The 13972-nt window shown below is 39.5% G+C and overlaps 1 protein-coding gene across 5 annotated transcripts in view; it reads right to left on the bottom strand.

The window, feature by feature from the left end:
* Nucleotides 1-13972, bottom strand: part of Sh3d19 (SH3 domain containing 19) — a 183456-nt gene that overhangs the window by 19718 nt on the left and 149766 nt on the right. For all 5 annotated transcript variants that reach the window (XM_087205713.1, XM_087205714.1, XM_087205716.1 and 2 more), the window contains 5 exons: nucleotides 13129-13241; nucleotides 8794-8855; nucleotides 7456-7717; nucleotides 5194-5262; nucleotides 3564-3704 (listed from right to left, as the gene is read on the bottom strand). In XM_087205713.1, coding sequence (XP_087061839.1) covers nucleotides 3564-3704; nucleotides 5194-5262; nucleotides 7456-7717; nucleotides 8794-8855; nucleotides 13129-13241 — 647 coding nt within the window. The remainder of the gene's footprint in view (nucleotides 1-3563; nucleotides 3705-5193; nucleotides 5263-7455; nucleotides 7718-8793; nucleotides 8856-13128; nucleotides 13242-13972) is intronic.

Here is a 13972-nt window from a genome sequence, read left to right as displayed (position 1 = left end):
ACTGCAACTTTTCTTTCTGCCCCTCCTTTGTCTAGGATGCAATGGGCTGATCAGACTGCACTGTGAATAAGGGTCCACTCCCTCCCTTCCTAACCTGCAGCACCTCTGCTTGGATCTTTTCTGAATCTCATATGTTCTTTCAACCACAATGCACTCACTACAGAGGCAACTTGTATTCTCTTAAATTAGGTAAACTAAAACATGACCCAAGTCAAGGCAGTAATGGCTAATACAGCTTACTCTATCAGCTTACTAAGGTAACACTAACATCTTATAGGGACTGCTCAATGCTTTTCCCCAAATAAATGAGTAACATGGGAGTTTCAGGAACTGTGGAAAGGAGCTGTGTGATATTTTAGATTTGAAGGAACTTTAAATTTTCCTTTTTATGCAATTAATTCTATGTGTATATGTGTGATTTTCATTTTTTATGACTTACATCGGTGGAGAAAGGAATGACTAATCAATAAATTACATTAGGCTAGATGGTATCTATTTGGAAAAAAGAAGTCAAGAGAGCTACGTCACACCTAACACAAACATTAGCCTTTAAAGGGACCAAAGATCTAAACAGGAGTGACACTGAGAGGTGGGGAAGGTAATTTGTGCCTCCCAAGTACAGTTCCCTTCTCTGCCTTCAGCGGATGGATGTCCTGGGCCTGGTGTCCATCAACTGGGCCTGTCCGTGGAGGGCGAGTAAAGTGGGCTGGACAAGGCTGACCCCCAGGGCTCAGCACAATGCTGACCTCACCACCAGAGTGCGGATCTGGCAGGGAAGCCTAGTGCTTTTCAAAGGTCTTTCTATATCACTGCTAATACAAATGGCATTATACTAGTAAGAAGAGCTAATATTTACTGTTCCTTTGCTGTGTCTACTCACTGTGTCTTAATGGTTTAGATGTGAAGCAATCCTCAAACTCATGTGCCAAAGGATGAGCTTTTGAAGAGACTGGATCACGAGGGCTCTAACTTCACTGGTGGATTTGACAATGTTTTTGGGAGATGATGCGAACAGGTGGGGGCCTGGTTGTTGGGGTGAATCACGGCAGCATGGCTGTGAGAGCTGTATCTGGTCCCTGGCCCCTTCTCTCTGCTCCCTCCTGCACTCTGTGTCCTGGCTGCCATGAGGCCAGCAGCCTTGCTGCACCGTGACCTGCTGCCAAGATGCTCTGCCTCACCTCAGCCCCACTGACTGAAATCTTTGACAAGGTTGTTTTTTGTTTTGTTTTGTTTTTTGGTACCGGGGATTGAACTCAGGACCTTGTGCTTTCGAGGCAGGCAGTGAAACCGAGCTAAATCCCCGGCCCTAACAAGGTTGTTTTTATAAGGTATTTTGTCACAGCACAGAAAAGCTAACACCTTACATGCATTAGCTCATTTAATAAGGATCTTTGAGATTTGATTCACATACAATAAAACCCACCCATTTAGAGTGTGCATGCTTTTGGTATATCCACAGAACTGTCTAACCGTCAGCACAACAGGAGTGTAGGACATTTCCCTATTCATTAGCACTCACCGCTCACTCACTCTCCTCAGCCCCAGACAACCACCAGTCATCCACTTCCTGTCCCTCACCTTTTTGGATTTTTTTTTTTGCACTTTATTAAATTCTTTTATTGGTACATTATAGGTATACAACGCAATTACATTTCTCATTGGGAATGTTTTTGGATTTTTTTCATACAAATGGAATCATATGTCAATTCTTTTTTTTTTTGGTACCGGGGATAGAACTTGGGTCCTTTGTGCTTGTGCAGCAGGCGGTGAAACCACTGAGCTAAATCCCCAGCCCATCATATGTCAATTCTAATTCTGTTCTTCACATGTTTAAAAAATGAAGTTTAGAGGATGAAATAATTGCCTCAGGAGAAGGAAGGGAGCCAAATCTCAGCTTCCTGCAACACAGGCCTATCATCAACCACACACTCAGCAATGATCCCCCTTCCCCCACGATCTGCTGGATGTAACTACAATTGATGTTTAACATTTAATACTCTGTTTACCATGTTAGAGGAAAATCAGAGTATTTACCTAAAAGTAAGGCTTTCAAATAGTTGTTTTATTTTTTTTTAATGAAATGTAGTAATACCCAGGAACCCAAAATCCTAAAGGAAGATTCACTGTCACCAATAGAGATAATGACATGGCCATTTCAGGACACTTCTCAGTATACAGCACATGTGAAGAAGGCGATGTTTAAAGTGGAAAACCTCTGGACAGTTGTAATTTTTGAGGGTGGTGGTGCATGCCTGTAATTCTAGCACTCTATGAGGCTGAGGCAGGAGGACTGCAAGTTCAAACCCAGGCTGGGCAATTTGGCTAGACTCTGTCTCAAAAAAAAAAAATTTTTTTTTTTAAAGGCATAGGGGTAGAGCTCAGTGCAAGGCTCTGGGTTCAATCCCCACTACCACCACCACCACACACACACACACACACACACACACACACACACACAAATTTTTAAGTTTTAGCTTTTATTTTTCAAAAAGAAAAGCTTTTTGGCAGGATAGCTCCCACTGTAACCATCAGTGTATTCTGAGAGAGGAAGGACAGCGACGGAAGATAGACAATAGTCCATTCAAACATAGAGAAAATAAGTGACAGAACCTTTCCTGTGTGAACTGAAGACAGAATAGTCACATGCCAGGTGCAATTAGCTGAACATGTTGTCTCTGCTACCCCAAATAGAAATATTTAGTTTCTGAGCAAACTTGAAAAGATAAAACTACCTTCTAAGAAGAAAGAATTGGATTAGATCATGATAATCAGGATGAATGGCAAATCAAAAACTTTTCTTGGGTTGAATGATTGGTGGGTATCATTTTTCATAAACGCTACATTAACAGTGGAAATCTAACTAGCAAACTTAAGAAACTCTGCTAAAAATACATCTCTACCAATTGGTCAACGGTATTTCTCTTGATAAATGACCTCCAATAATCATTGTATCTTCCCAGGCTCTGCAAATTTATTAGGACTACATTGTGATTTGTAGTTGCTGGATTGTATTTCATTGCTTTAGGAGCTAAAATTAGAGGAGTGAGGTTTACATTAAGTTTATACTTTTAAAAAGGAAGTATGTAGCACTTATAGGGCCTCCTTTAAAATTACTATCCATTCTGCTAGATAACTAATCTCTGGTACTTTGGTAAACATGTTTATATTACTTAAAAAGTAAACAGCCTGGGCCCGGGATTTAGCTCAGTGGTTTCGCCACCTGCTGTGCAAGCACAAGAACCCGAGTTTGATCCCCGGTACCAAAAAAAAAAAAAGGCAGCTTCCCCAGTTGAAAATTCATGGGTGAGTATTTTGGATCCTATAAACCAGCTATGAAAAAGGCAAAACCAATGGTAGTCACTCTACGTATCAGGTGTTCAGGATGGTAGTAGCAAGTCTCTCAGAAGTCATTTATTTTGAAAAAAATAAAATGCTACGGTAATTTTTATTCTAGTTAAAATAATCATGCTAATAAAATAAACCTAGGGATGAGATATAATGAATAGTTCTATGAAATGTGCTGCCATGTATAGTACGAGGGCTGTACAATATTAATTCCTTACGTTGGCTCTCCTTCTAAGATGTTCATCAAGAGGAGTGATAATCTTCATCTGAGACACATGAACTCTGCCGGTACCTTCTCCCTTTTGGCATTCCAAGTAATTATTTTCTGCCTGCTTCAGCATCACAAGTACGTCCCCACGCTGTAAGGTACAATACCACTCTCTGAAGCAATTATTACTTAATAAAACATTATTACTTTTCCACATTTTAATCTTTAGAGCCTAAAGCATTTAATAACGTGTAATAGCGGTGACAGAGGCCAGCAGTTTTTTTCAATACCAGTCAGTAAAGAAAGAGCTCTGCTCAACCCACAATATGGGAAAAAATCTTCACCTGCTCTTCCTCAGACAAAGGTCTACTATCTCGAATCTATAAAGAACTTAAAAAGATCAGACCTCCCAAATTTAAAGACCCAATCCAAAAATGGGCATCTGAAATGAACAGACATTTCTCACACAAAGAAGTAGAAATAGCAAATAAATATATGAAAAAATGTTCAACATCACTGGTCATTTGAGAGATGCAAATGAAAACAATGCTGAGATTCCACTTCACTCCAGAAAGAATGGCTGCTATCATGAAATCCACCAATAACAAAGGCTGGCGGGGCTGTGGGGAAAGAAGAACCCTGCTCCACTGCTGGTGGGTGTGTAGACCGATGCAACCACTGTGGAAATCAGTATGGAGATACCTCAAAGAACTAGGACTGGAAGTCCCATTTGACCCCGCTATTCCACTGCTGGGGATCTTCCCCAAAGAATTAAAAGAATCATACCACAGTGATATATGTCCGCCCATGTTCATAGCAGCACAATTTGTAATAGCTATAACTTGGAAGCAGCCCAATTGCCCATCAACTGGAGACTGGATAAAGAAAATGTGGTTTTTTTATAAAATGGAGTACTATTCAGCCATAAATAATGAGAAATTAGAGACATTTATAGCTAAGTGGATGCACATTTAGGCCATACTCTTAAGTGAAATAAATAGGACACACATGTATAAATACCGAATAGTTTCTCTAGTGTGAGAAACTGAAAGTGTAAATAAGGACTAAATGTATAGTAGGTAATGTGAAATAGGAAGAAAAGGGGCAAAGGGGAAGGAAGTGGGAGGGGTAGGGGAAAGGATAGAAGGGAATGGGATTAATATGAGAAAATGGAAAAGTAGGAACAAAATCTTTGTAAATAGGGAGGACTGGAGGGGTTGAAGGGAGGGCTGGGCAAGGGTGAAAAATAAGAACCAAGAGACACTATGTAAAGGTGCAAATTTCCAATAATGAATGTCATTATATTGTATACCTAAAATGTATCAATGATTAGAATGAATAATAGATAATGCAAAATAGGAAGAAGAGGTCCAAAGGGGTAGGGGTAGTGGGAGGGGCAGGGGAAAGGAAAGAAGGGAAAGGAAAAATGCTGAGAAATGGAAAAAATGGAAATAAAGTCTTTGTAAATAGGGAAGGTTGGAGGGCGTGAAGGGAGGGCTAGGAAGGGGGAAAAAATAAGAACCAAGATGCATTATGTAAAGGTACAATTCCCAATGAGAAATGTAATTGTGTTGTATACCTACAATGTACCAATAAAAGAATTTAATACAACAACAAAAAAAGAAAGAGCTCTGCTTTACCTTACAAGAGAGTTCTCCAGGGTTTTGAGACAAAATGTCTTCACTGGCAATCCCATGAGGCACAGGTAGCTTAAATGTAATCCGATAAAAGAATTATTCTTCAACCAAAAAGTGTCCTCACTAGTTGGTGACCATTTAGGGCTCTGGCAAGTACACCTAAGATGCAACCTCTCTAGCAGTTAAACTCTCGATTAGATCCCTTCTGGCCCTAGATCAAGTGGGGCCTGCCAGGTCTTACAGACATTAAAGTTCCTGGGACGTGAAGCTGAGCCCACAGGACCACAAGGGCTGAATGTGGCCTGCAGTTCCCTTTAAGAACCACTACCAGGAAGTTCCATGTCACACAGCAGGTGCGCCAAACCCCCTGGGGCAATGAAGGCTTAACACTCAGTGCGTGACCTCACAGCCTGTCAGGGCTTGTCACAGTGGTTGCCTTCTGAAAGCTAACAGGTGACTGAAGCTCTCCATGTAGGGCTTGACTGCTGTTTCCCTTTGCTTTGAGCCTAGAGTCTCCAGGATACCCAGTGTCTGTTTAAACCCATTTCACTACCTGACCCCAGCCACCTCCTTGTCTATTCAGTTTGGTGTGGTCTTAGAACAGTTTTTACATCTGTGCCCCACTCTGGCAAGGAGGGCTCTTTACCCTGCTTGGTAAATGGGAGTTGATGTGTGCAGGTCAGAGGGTCTCTACAATATACAAAGCATACCCAGGAGATGCAACCACACACGCTCACTCCCAACTTGGAGAGGGAGGCTGCCTGGGCCCCAGATCATCCAGGAGCAAAGATACAGAGGTCTGTGTTGGGTAGTACAGCTTCCCAGCTTTCTCAGACTCCATGTGTACCGGATTCCTGGGTAGCTGGCTAGCAGGCCAGCAATTTAATGGCAGGGTAGCCATGGAAAACAGAAATAATTTAAGCAATTATTTCATAACAAGAGACATAATCACTCTGAATGTGCATCACTTTGATGTATTAATTGGCTTGAGTTAAATGTTTTACTGACAGTATAAAGCTATGCTAAGTGATATTTGGCTTCCCCTGAGTAAAGGATCTTAAGAAAAGATAGCCAAAGCAGGCAGAGACTTTCCACCAGGAACACGGTGTTCATGGGGTGGCATAATGGTCAGGAGCCTGGGCTCAGAGCCAGTCAACTATGTTCAAATCTTGGTTCCCCCACTAGCTGGTTCAATCTCACCAGCTTATTTTCCTCATCTGTACAATGGTGGTAATGATAGTATCTAACTCACAAGGTTGGTGTGAGGAATAAATGAGTTACTTTATGTATAAGTGCTCCAAGCAGTCCCTGGCTTATAACTAGTACTCAATACACACCAGGTACTATTTTTATTTATTTATTAAGTAATCTATCCCAAAGAATACCCTTGGTTTTACCAATTAAAGTTTCATTAGTTGAAATGAATATGAATATATATGAATATAACCTCCTTCTTATCTGCCAATTCTCTTAGCAAAGGACAGTATTTTTAAAACCCTGAGTGGCTTAAAGTGAAAAAAAATCTGGCTCAGTGATGTAGAGTAGAACAATATAAATTATTAATTGCCGTCCCTGTTAAGAGCTACTCTGTCACACAATTGTTTAAGAAATAGAAACAAGTCTGCTGTCATTTTATATTTTAAAATTATTTATTTATTTAGGTACCGGGGAGTGAGGTCAGGACCTTGCGCTTGCAAGGCAGGCACGGGGTGCTGAGCTAAATATCTGGCCTTATTTATTTATTTACTTTTTAATCAGGTTAACCTGACCAAAGTAGAGAGCACATCAATCTGCTTTTCATCCATGGATAATGAAGGCAAAAGTCATTTGATGAGAAAAACATTCACAGAGAACAAATGTAATATTCCAACTATCTCAATTACCGATAAAAACTTCTAACTAGTAGTTATTAAATGGACCATAATAATTAGGCTTACAAAATGGAAAAAATGTGGGAATATCTGTACATCTTAGTAGAAACTCAATTTCTACTTTAGTTTGAATTTTACTCAGTGGGCAAAGTAGCTGTAAGATTTAACTATACCAAGATATAACTGTAATATCTGTCAGTTACTCCCATTAGCCTAACCTTCTGGTCAGTTTTCTCAGTCCCAGGTGTCACTACGGCACTTATCTACAGCTCTCTAAGAGTCAAGGGACAAGCCTACATTTATTTCACCATCTTTTTCTAAGAAATAATGGATCCTATACATATGTTTTAGGACAAACTTCTTGACCACAAACATTTTAAAAAGCAATATTTACCATGTATTTCCTGTACAGAGGGTGTCCTGGTTTGGGGCGAGGGGGTAGCACCGGATCTTGACTTTTAAAGACTTGACTCTTAGCTTTTGAGAGTCCAGATGCCAGGTGACTTTGTTTTTTCTGAAGATCCATGTCAGAAGAGGACCGATTGAAATGCATTTTGCTTGATGTTCTAGTGGCAGAAAGTTTGGGGGGAGGTGGTCTCTCAGGGGCCCCTTTGGGAGGAGGTCGTCGAATTACAATCACTTTTCCGTTTACAGGTCTGAAAGTCAATGTGGTGATCATGAGTCTGCGTTTGATCGGTATTAGGTTCCATTCTTTCCTTTCTTAAAGGTGTGCATGTATATACACACGCACGCACACACACACACAGAGCTTTCTGCTAGTGTAATACAATTACCGAAACCTGCAGGGTATGCTATTTTTGAACAAACAACTATTGCATTAAACATTTTATTAGAGGAAATGCCACAATGTTCCAGCTTCCTTATCTTGCACTGAAGATTCATTAGTTAAAGACAAACAAGCATTTACTATCATGAGCCCTCTTACACACATCATGACTGTTTCAGAAAGCTAAGCACTTTCTACCAGACTGAGACGAAAAGCTTACAATATCAGGTATATGTACTAGGGTCTTGTAAATGATTAGAAAAAGAAAACATCCTACTGTTCACATTATAGGGATCACTATTTTTTTTTGTTTTTTTTGGTACCGGGGATCGAACTCGGGTCCTTCCGCTTGCAAAGCAGGCGGTGAAACCATTGAGCTAAATCCCTGGCCCCTAGGGATCACTATTAAAACTCTAATTTAAAGAAAACTAATTCTGAAAGTGGAGTGAGACAGCTATTACTCTGAAAGCCTGTCCCTAATCGCAAAGGCAGAAATAAATTTCAACACGGTGCCGTCTTCTGACAGCCGCGCAGCCTTTCGCTCACACAGCTCTGGCACCCAGGCGGTAGTCACCTCTGAGTTCGCAAGGCCTGCCTTCCTTGGCCAAGACCAGGCCCACTTCTCTTACGCAGGAGGGTGTTTGTGCGAGTGTTCCAAAGATGGGGTTGTTTAAGGTTTACAAAGGAGTCTCGTTCATTTGTTCGAGGAACAGTACGAAAGAGACCCAGGTTTGTGCGCTAAGTTTTGGCATGAGTTAAAAAGACAAGGAAATAGAAATTCCAACAACCTCTGTCAGAAGCAGAGTGTGGGCCAGGACCTGGGTGAATCTGTGAGTTAATTTTATCTGTAAAAGAAGATCTAAGGCCAACAACACTCAGTCTGGACGGCAGAGTAGAGTTGGGTGAGTCATTCATCTTTTTCTACTGTTTCCCATACTCACTTACCTTGGTGGCAGCCTTGGGGGTCCTCGCCCAGAACTTCCTGTTTCACCTGTATGGTCGGGTTCCTACAAGTGTCAGGCAATACTTGTTAGTCGAGACTCATCTAAAATAAGAACTTGGCAAGAGGAACTTTGGACAACCTTTTGGTGGGATCGATAAGTGGAAGTGTAGCTGACTTAGAGAAAAGAGGGTCTTTTAACACCACACCATTTTATTCTTTCATTATTTTGAGACACAGTCTCACTACATTGCCCAGGCTGGGCTTGAATTTGCCATCCTCCTGCCTCAGCCTCCCCAACTGCTTGGATTATAGGCCTGCACCACCAGGCCTGGCTCATAGTAGGTTCTGAACTAAAAGGTGGTGAGACGATTAAGATAAATAAATAAAGGGTGGCCTGAAGGGAAGGCATTTGAGGAGAAACACAAGTCCAAGAAAGAAGAAAGAAGGGCGCTTTTATACCACTATGGCAAAGGAGTTGGGCAGGATGAGAGGAAGATGGATACAGAAGAGTAAGGGGAACAATGCGAAAAATAAAAGGCGACCACAGCAGGAATGTTTCAGTCTCATAGCACAGGAAAGAAATGAAGTACGGAGATTAATAGGAAGGTTTCTCTAGGGCAAGGAACCTAAACTGTGCCGCTTGAACTTTCCTGAACATATCATAGTTCAAGGATTGGAAAATGGGTATAATACATGGGAAATATTTTCAGGTCTTCTGTTGAGTGGAAGTTAAGGATTTTAAAGCCAAAACTTGAGGATTTTTTGGGCACTAAATTCTTCTAACTCTGATTGTCTCCTTTGTTTACCTTTCCTACTTTCTTAAGACTCCAATATGACATCCAAGAGTTGATATTTCTCCAAGACCTTATAAGGGAAAAAAATGCCAACCTTTAAAAATTACACTGCCTTTTCTTGTAAAGGGGGTTGAATTACATATTGGGAATCTCTGGGCTAATTCAGACTGTTTTCCTTCTTCTTATGAATGAGCTACAATTTACTTTCTTGATTTAAAATTTCATCCTATTTATAACTTTTCCTTAAATACCAAATGATTAATTGCCAATAACTGTGATCATTTAAACATGTTTCAATTTTAAAATCCCATTTTAAAAAACAAATTAAGCTTGCCCTTAAAACTTGGTTTCAGTAATGAGTTCAGTTAATGTAGTGAGGCAAGTCACCAGCTAATAAACGCTGCAATATTCCAGAATATAATGCATGCCTTATAAATATGCTGCTGCCTGTATTTCTTCCTGACAATACTGCTGTGAGACTTGATGATCCAGTTATTTCTTTGGCCACCTTCAAAATTAAACATACTCTAGCAGACAGGAAGAAACAAATTCCTTTTTCTCAAAATTATAGTTAGATAACTTGTTATCTAACTAGTTGTTAGATAATTAGGGGAAATTAAAAAAGGTATCAAAGTACAAGTATGATATGGAAACAGAGATAATGTAATAAGTATGTAGTGTATGATCCTTATTTTGTACCAAATATTAGCTGTAGTTTTCCCTGGGTGGTGATATTTTTGGTACCGGGGATCGAACTCGGGTCTTTCTGCTTGCGAGGCAGGTGCTGGAACCACTGAGCTAAATCCCTGGCTGGGTGGTGATATTTTTATGAAACATCTTAAATGATCCTTTTTTTCCCCTTTGTATTACTGGAGATCAAACCCAGGATCATACATATGCTAGGCAAAGATTCTATCACTGAGCTATATCCACAATCCTTCTTAAAATTTAATTTTGAGACACGCTCTGGCTAAGTGTCAAAGGCTGGCCTTGAATGTTTGAATCTCTTGCTCTAGCATCCCTTGTAGCTGGGATTACAGGCATGTGCCACCAAGCACAGTTTAAATCTTTTTAATTTTCTACAGTGAGCAAATTTTAAATCAGAAAAAAAGTGAACTGAAATTCTTCAGGGATGTCAGGCGTACCCTGAGAGGCACCGTACCTCACACTCCAAACCCTGGTCTGGGGGTGGTTCCCACCGGAGCCACGGCACTGGCTCCATGTTTGCTCTGGCCTGGGTCCTGCCTGGATCTGCCTAGTCTCTAGAAGGTGCCTGACTAGGGACTTGCTTCTCTTCAACATCCCACACGTAACTGGAAGCCTCTCTGTGTCTTCTTTGTGGTAGTTTTTCCAGTTCTGATGTCTCTGAGCTTTAGCTTTTGATGGGTCTGAATAAGCATTTTAGCTCCTGGTGAAGTTCGTTTTCCTACTTGTATTGTCTCTGTAGATGTCATCTTTTTGTTCAGCTGCATTAGAGTTACACTTTAATAATTCCCCAGTTTTTGGTAGCATTTAAAAAAGATTTTTCTGGGCTGGGGATTTAGCTCAGTGGTGCCGCCACCTGCCTTGCAAGCACAAGGTCCTGAGTTCTATCCCTGGTACCAAAAAAAAAAAAAAAGATTTTTCTCTCAGGACTGTACTGATGTGTTGGAATTACAAATGGCCTCTAGATGTGTTTTCTAAGAACTGAAACTGCTTCTTGTGTCCCGAGTCCTCAATCAGCCTGTGTCCTTCCATATACACCTCTGTATTGCACATCTGATTCCTTACACAGCTCATGCCAAGCCTGTACTAGTCGGCAGCCTCCCTGGGGGATGCTCTGAGTCCCCACAGTGGGCAGCAGGGCACACAGAGATCCTGCACAGAAGGGCCCCATTGGCTCCTGACATCCCTCAGCCTGAGAAGGAAAGTTCTCAGCACTCATGGAAGAGAAAGAGTAGCGGTTTTTGTCCTTTGCATGGTGAGGAGACACAGCTGGCAAAGACCAGGCCAACCCTGTGGGTTGCTATGCCCATGAAATATTCCTTCTAGAGACCCTCATCCTCACCTTGAGTCTTTATGGCCTCGGGTCTAAAGTTCATTCAGTAACTAATTCTCAAAGAAAAGGAATTTCTTAGGCACACATTTGACTTTTGCTTCGGTCTTTACAAATCTACACAAGTGATTTCAAGCAAATCATTTAACTTGTAGCTTGTTCCTCTCATCTTTTTCCTTCAGACTCAGTGTGTCTACAATGGTATGCATTTATGAAAGTACAGACTGCTCTGCTTCTTTTTATAAACAGTGTAGGACAGGATTTTCCTCATGTTCATGTCAGCTATAAACACAATTATGAATACAGTATTTCTCCAGATGGATTAGATTAGTCTAACTTCCGTATTTTGTTTTTTTAAAATGTGGGTGTTGCTAGTGGATTGCTTAACACCAAATGTAATAATAACATATTTCAATAGAGCTTTGTCATTCACAAAGCACATTACATCACCTAAGGAATGATATGTGTAGTTTTTTATCACTCTTTCACTTCCTTTTATAATTTTTCCAGAGTTAAATGCCTGTAACTTTCTCAAGCAACCATCGGTGCATGGAAATGTGGGATTTTCCTATTCAACAACAGTATGGTAAGGACCATATCATTCTGTTTTGGGATTTCTTGGACCAATTTTAATAAAAAATTATTACCAAGTACTTTGAAAATATAAATGATCACTAAATTTTAGTTCATTCTACAGAAAACCTCATTAACTTGGTATTGGCTAATTTAATTTAATGTCTCCTTCAAAGAATTTTTCTCTTCACTAGATGATTAGATGGGTTTGCTGTATGATAAGCACAGTTAATGCACAGTGTAAAACTATTATAAAAATTTATATTGAAAATTAGGTACAAAGACTTTGAGAATTGACTTTGCATGAAATAAGTCTTAAAGATCATCTACCTTATGGAAATATTGAGGTTGAAATAAAAAAATATACAAAATTCTTTGACCATCATCTTAAATGTATAGTAAGGCACCATTTCTTTAAATTAAAAAATAATTTTTTCCTTAAATTTCAGATTTAAAAATCTTAGGGTAATTATCTTAAAGTTAGATATTAGAAAATTAGATATTTTAAATAAAAACTGACAATGTGACTAAATATTTCCATAAGTATTAAAATTTTTTTGAGATTTCTACCAATTTCATTATTAGCATAGTTTAAAACAGTATCATTACATAGGCACATGATAAATTATTTCACAATGAAGTACAATGAATCAACTTAATCCCTGTATAGGGATATTTTTATATTTTTAAGTACAAGCATGGGGCTTAGTAACTGGTTTCTAATAAAAGTATTTTTTTTTTTGGTACTGGGGATCAAACTTGGGTCCTTGTGCTTGTGCAGCAGGTGGTGAAACCACTGAGCCAAATCCCTGGGCCAGTAAAAGTATTTTTAAAAAATCTGACCAGTAGTAAAAATAATTTAGCCATCAGCTGAATATTTTAAATTAGCACATAGCGTTTTCTTCAAGCTATTACAATCTATTATGATCACTTACCACATTTTTTGTTCTGTCAACGTTACTGAGTTTTCCAGACACTACATTGTAAGTGTTTCCAATAGGTTTTTCAGCAGGGAGTGGAGGTGGGCTTTGTGGATCCTCAGGTAAACCTTGCGAAAACAGCAGTAATTCATTAGTAATGTCTAGCCTGGGATTCTAAAGAATGAAATGATTGTAGCTTGGTTCTTTAGCAAAATCACGATCATAAAAGACCCAAAGAATAGACAGTTAAGCAAATGAGAAAGAGCTCTCAGCAAACCTCAAAAATTGATGTTAGTCAACATCAATTAATTTTATTACATGTTTCAGAGAAAGTGAAAATGATACTAAGTAATACTAAATAATTATAACAGCAATTAGCATTTGCTGGGAACCTTCTCTGTGCCAGATATTAATTCAGGCACTTTATTTGCATACATTTCTCTAACCAACAAACAAGGTACAATCAACAAATATGGTAAGTGTTTAAAAGTTTAAAAAATTATTACAATAAAAGACACATTGCCATTAATCCCCCTCAAAATATTCCCCCTCACTTTGAACACATTTATCCCATCCTTCTTGATACTTTCTGAAACACTTCTGGAAGACCTCTTTTGTGAGTGTCTTTAGTTGCACTGTTATGGCTGCCTTCATGTCCAGAATCCATTTAAAATGCTTACCTTTCCTGGTTACTTTGACTTTGGGGAAGAGCCAAAATTTGCAAGGTGTCAGATCCAATGAATAAGGTGGATGAGGACACACGATAAGGTTTTTATTTGACAGAAATTGCAGTAAACATTTGATCAATGAGAGGTGATCAAAAACATGGTTAATGTTTAAATAAGAAATGTATTACAGT

Source organism: Heterocephalus glaber, unplaced genomic scaffold (genome assembly GCF_053883595.1).
Source record: "Heterocephalus glaber isolate CG9 unplaced genomic scaffold, H.glaber_assembly_v1.0 deba00000613, whole genome shotgun sequence".
NCBI lineage: Eukaryota > Metazoa > Chordata > Mammalia > Rodentia > Bathyergidae > Heterocephalus > Heterocephalus glaber.
Note: the sequence above shows the minus strand (reverse complement) of the source record. Positions and strands in the feature narration are given on the sequence as shown.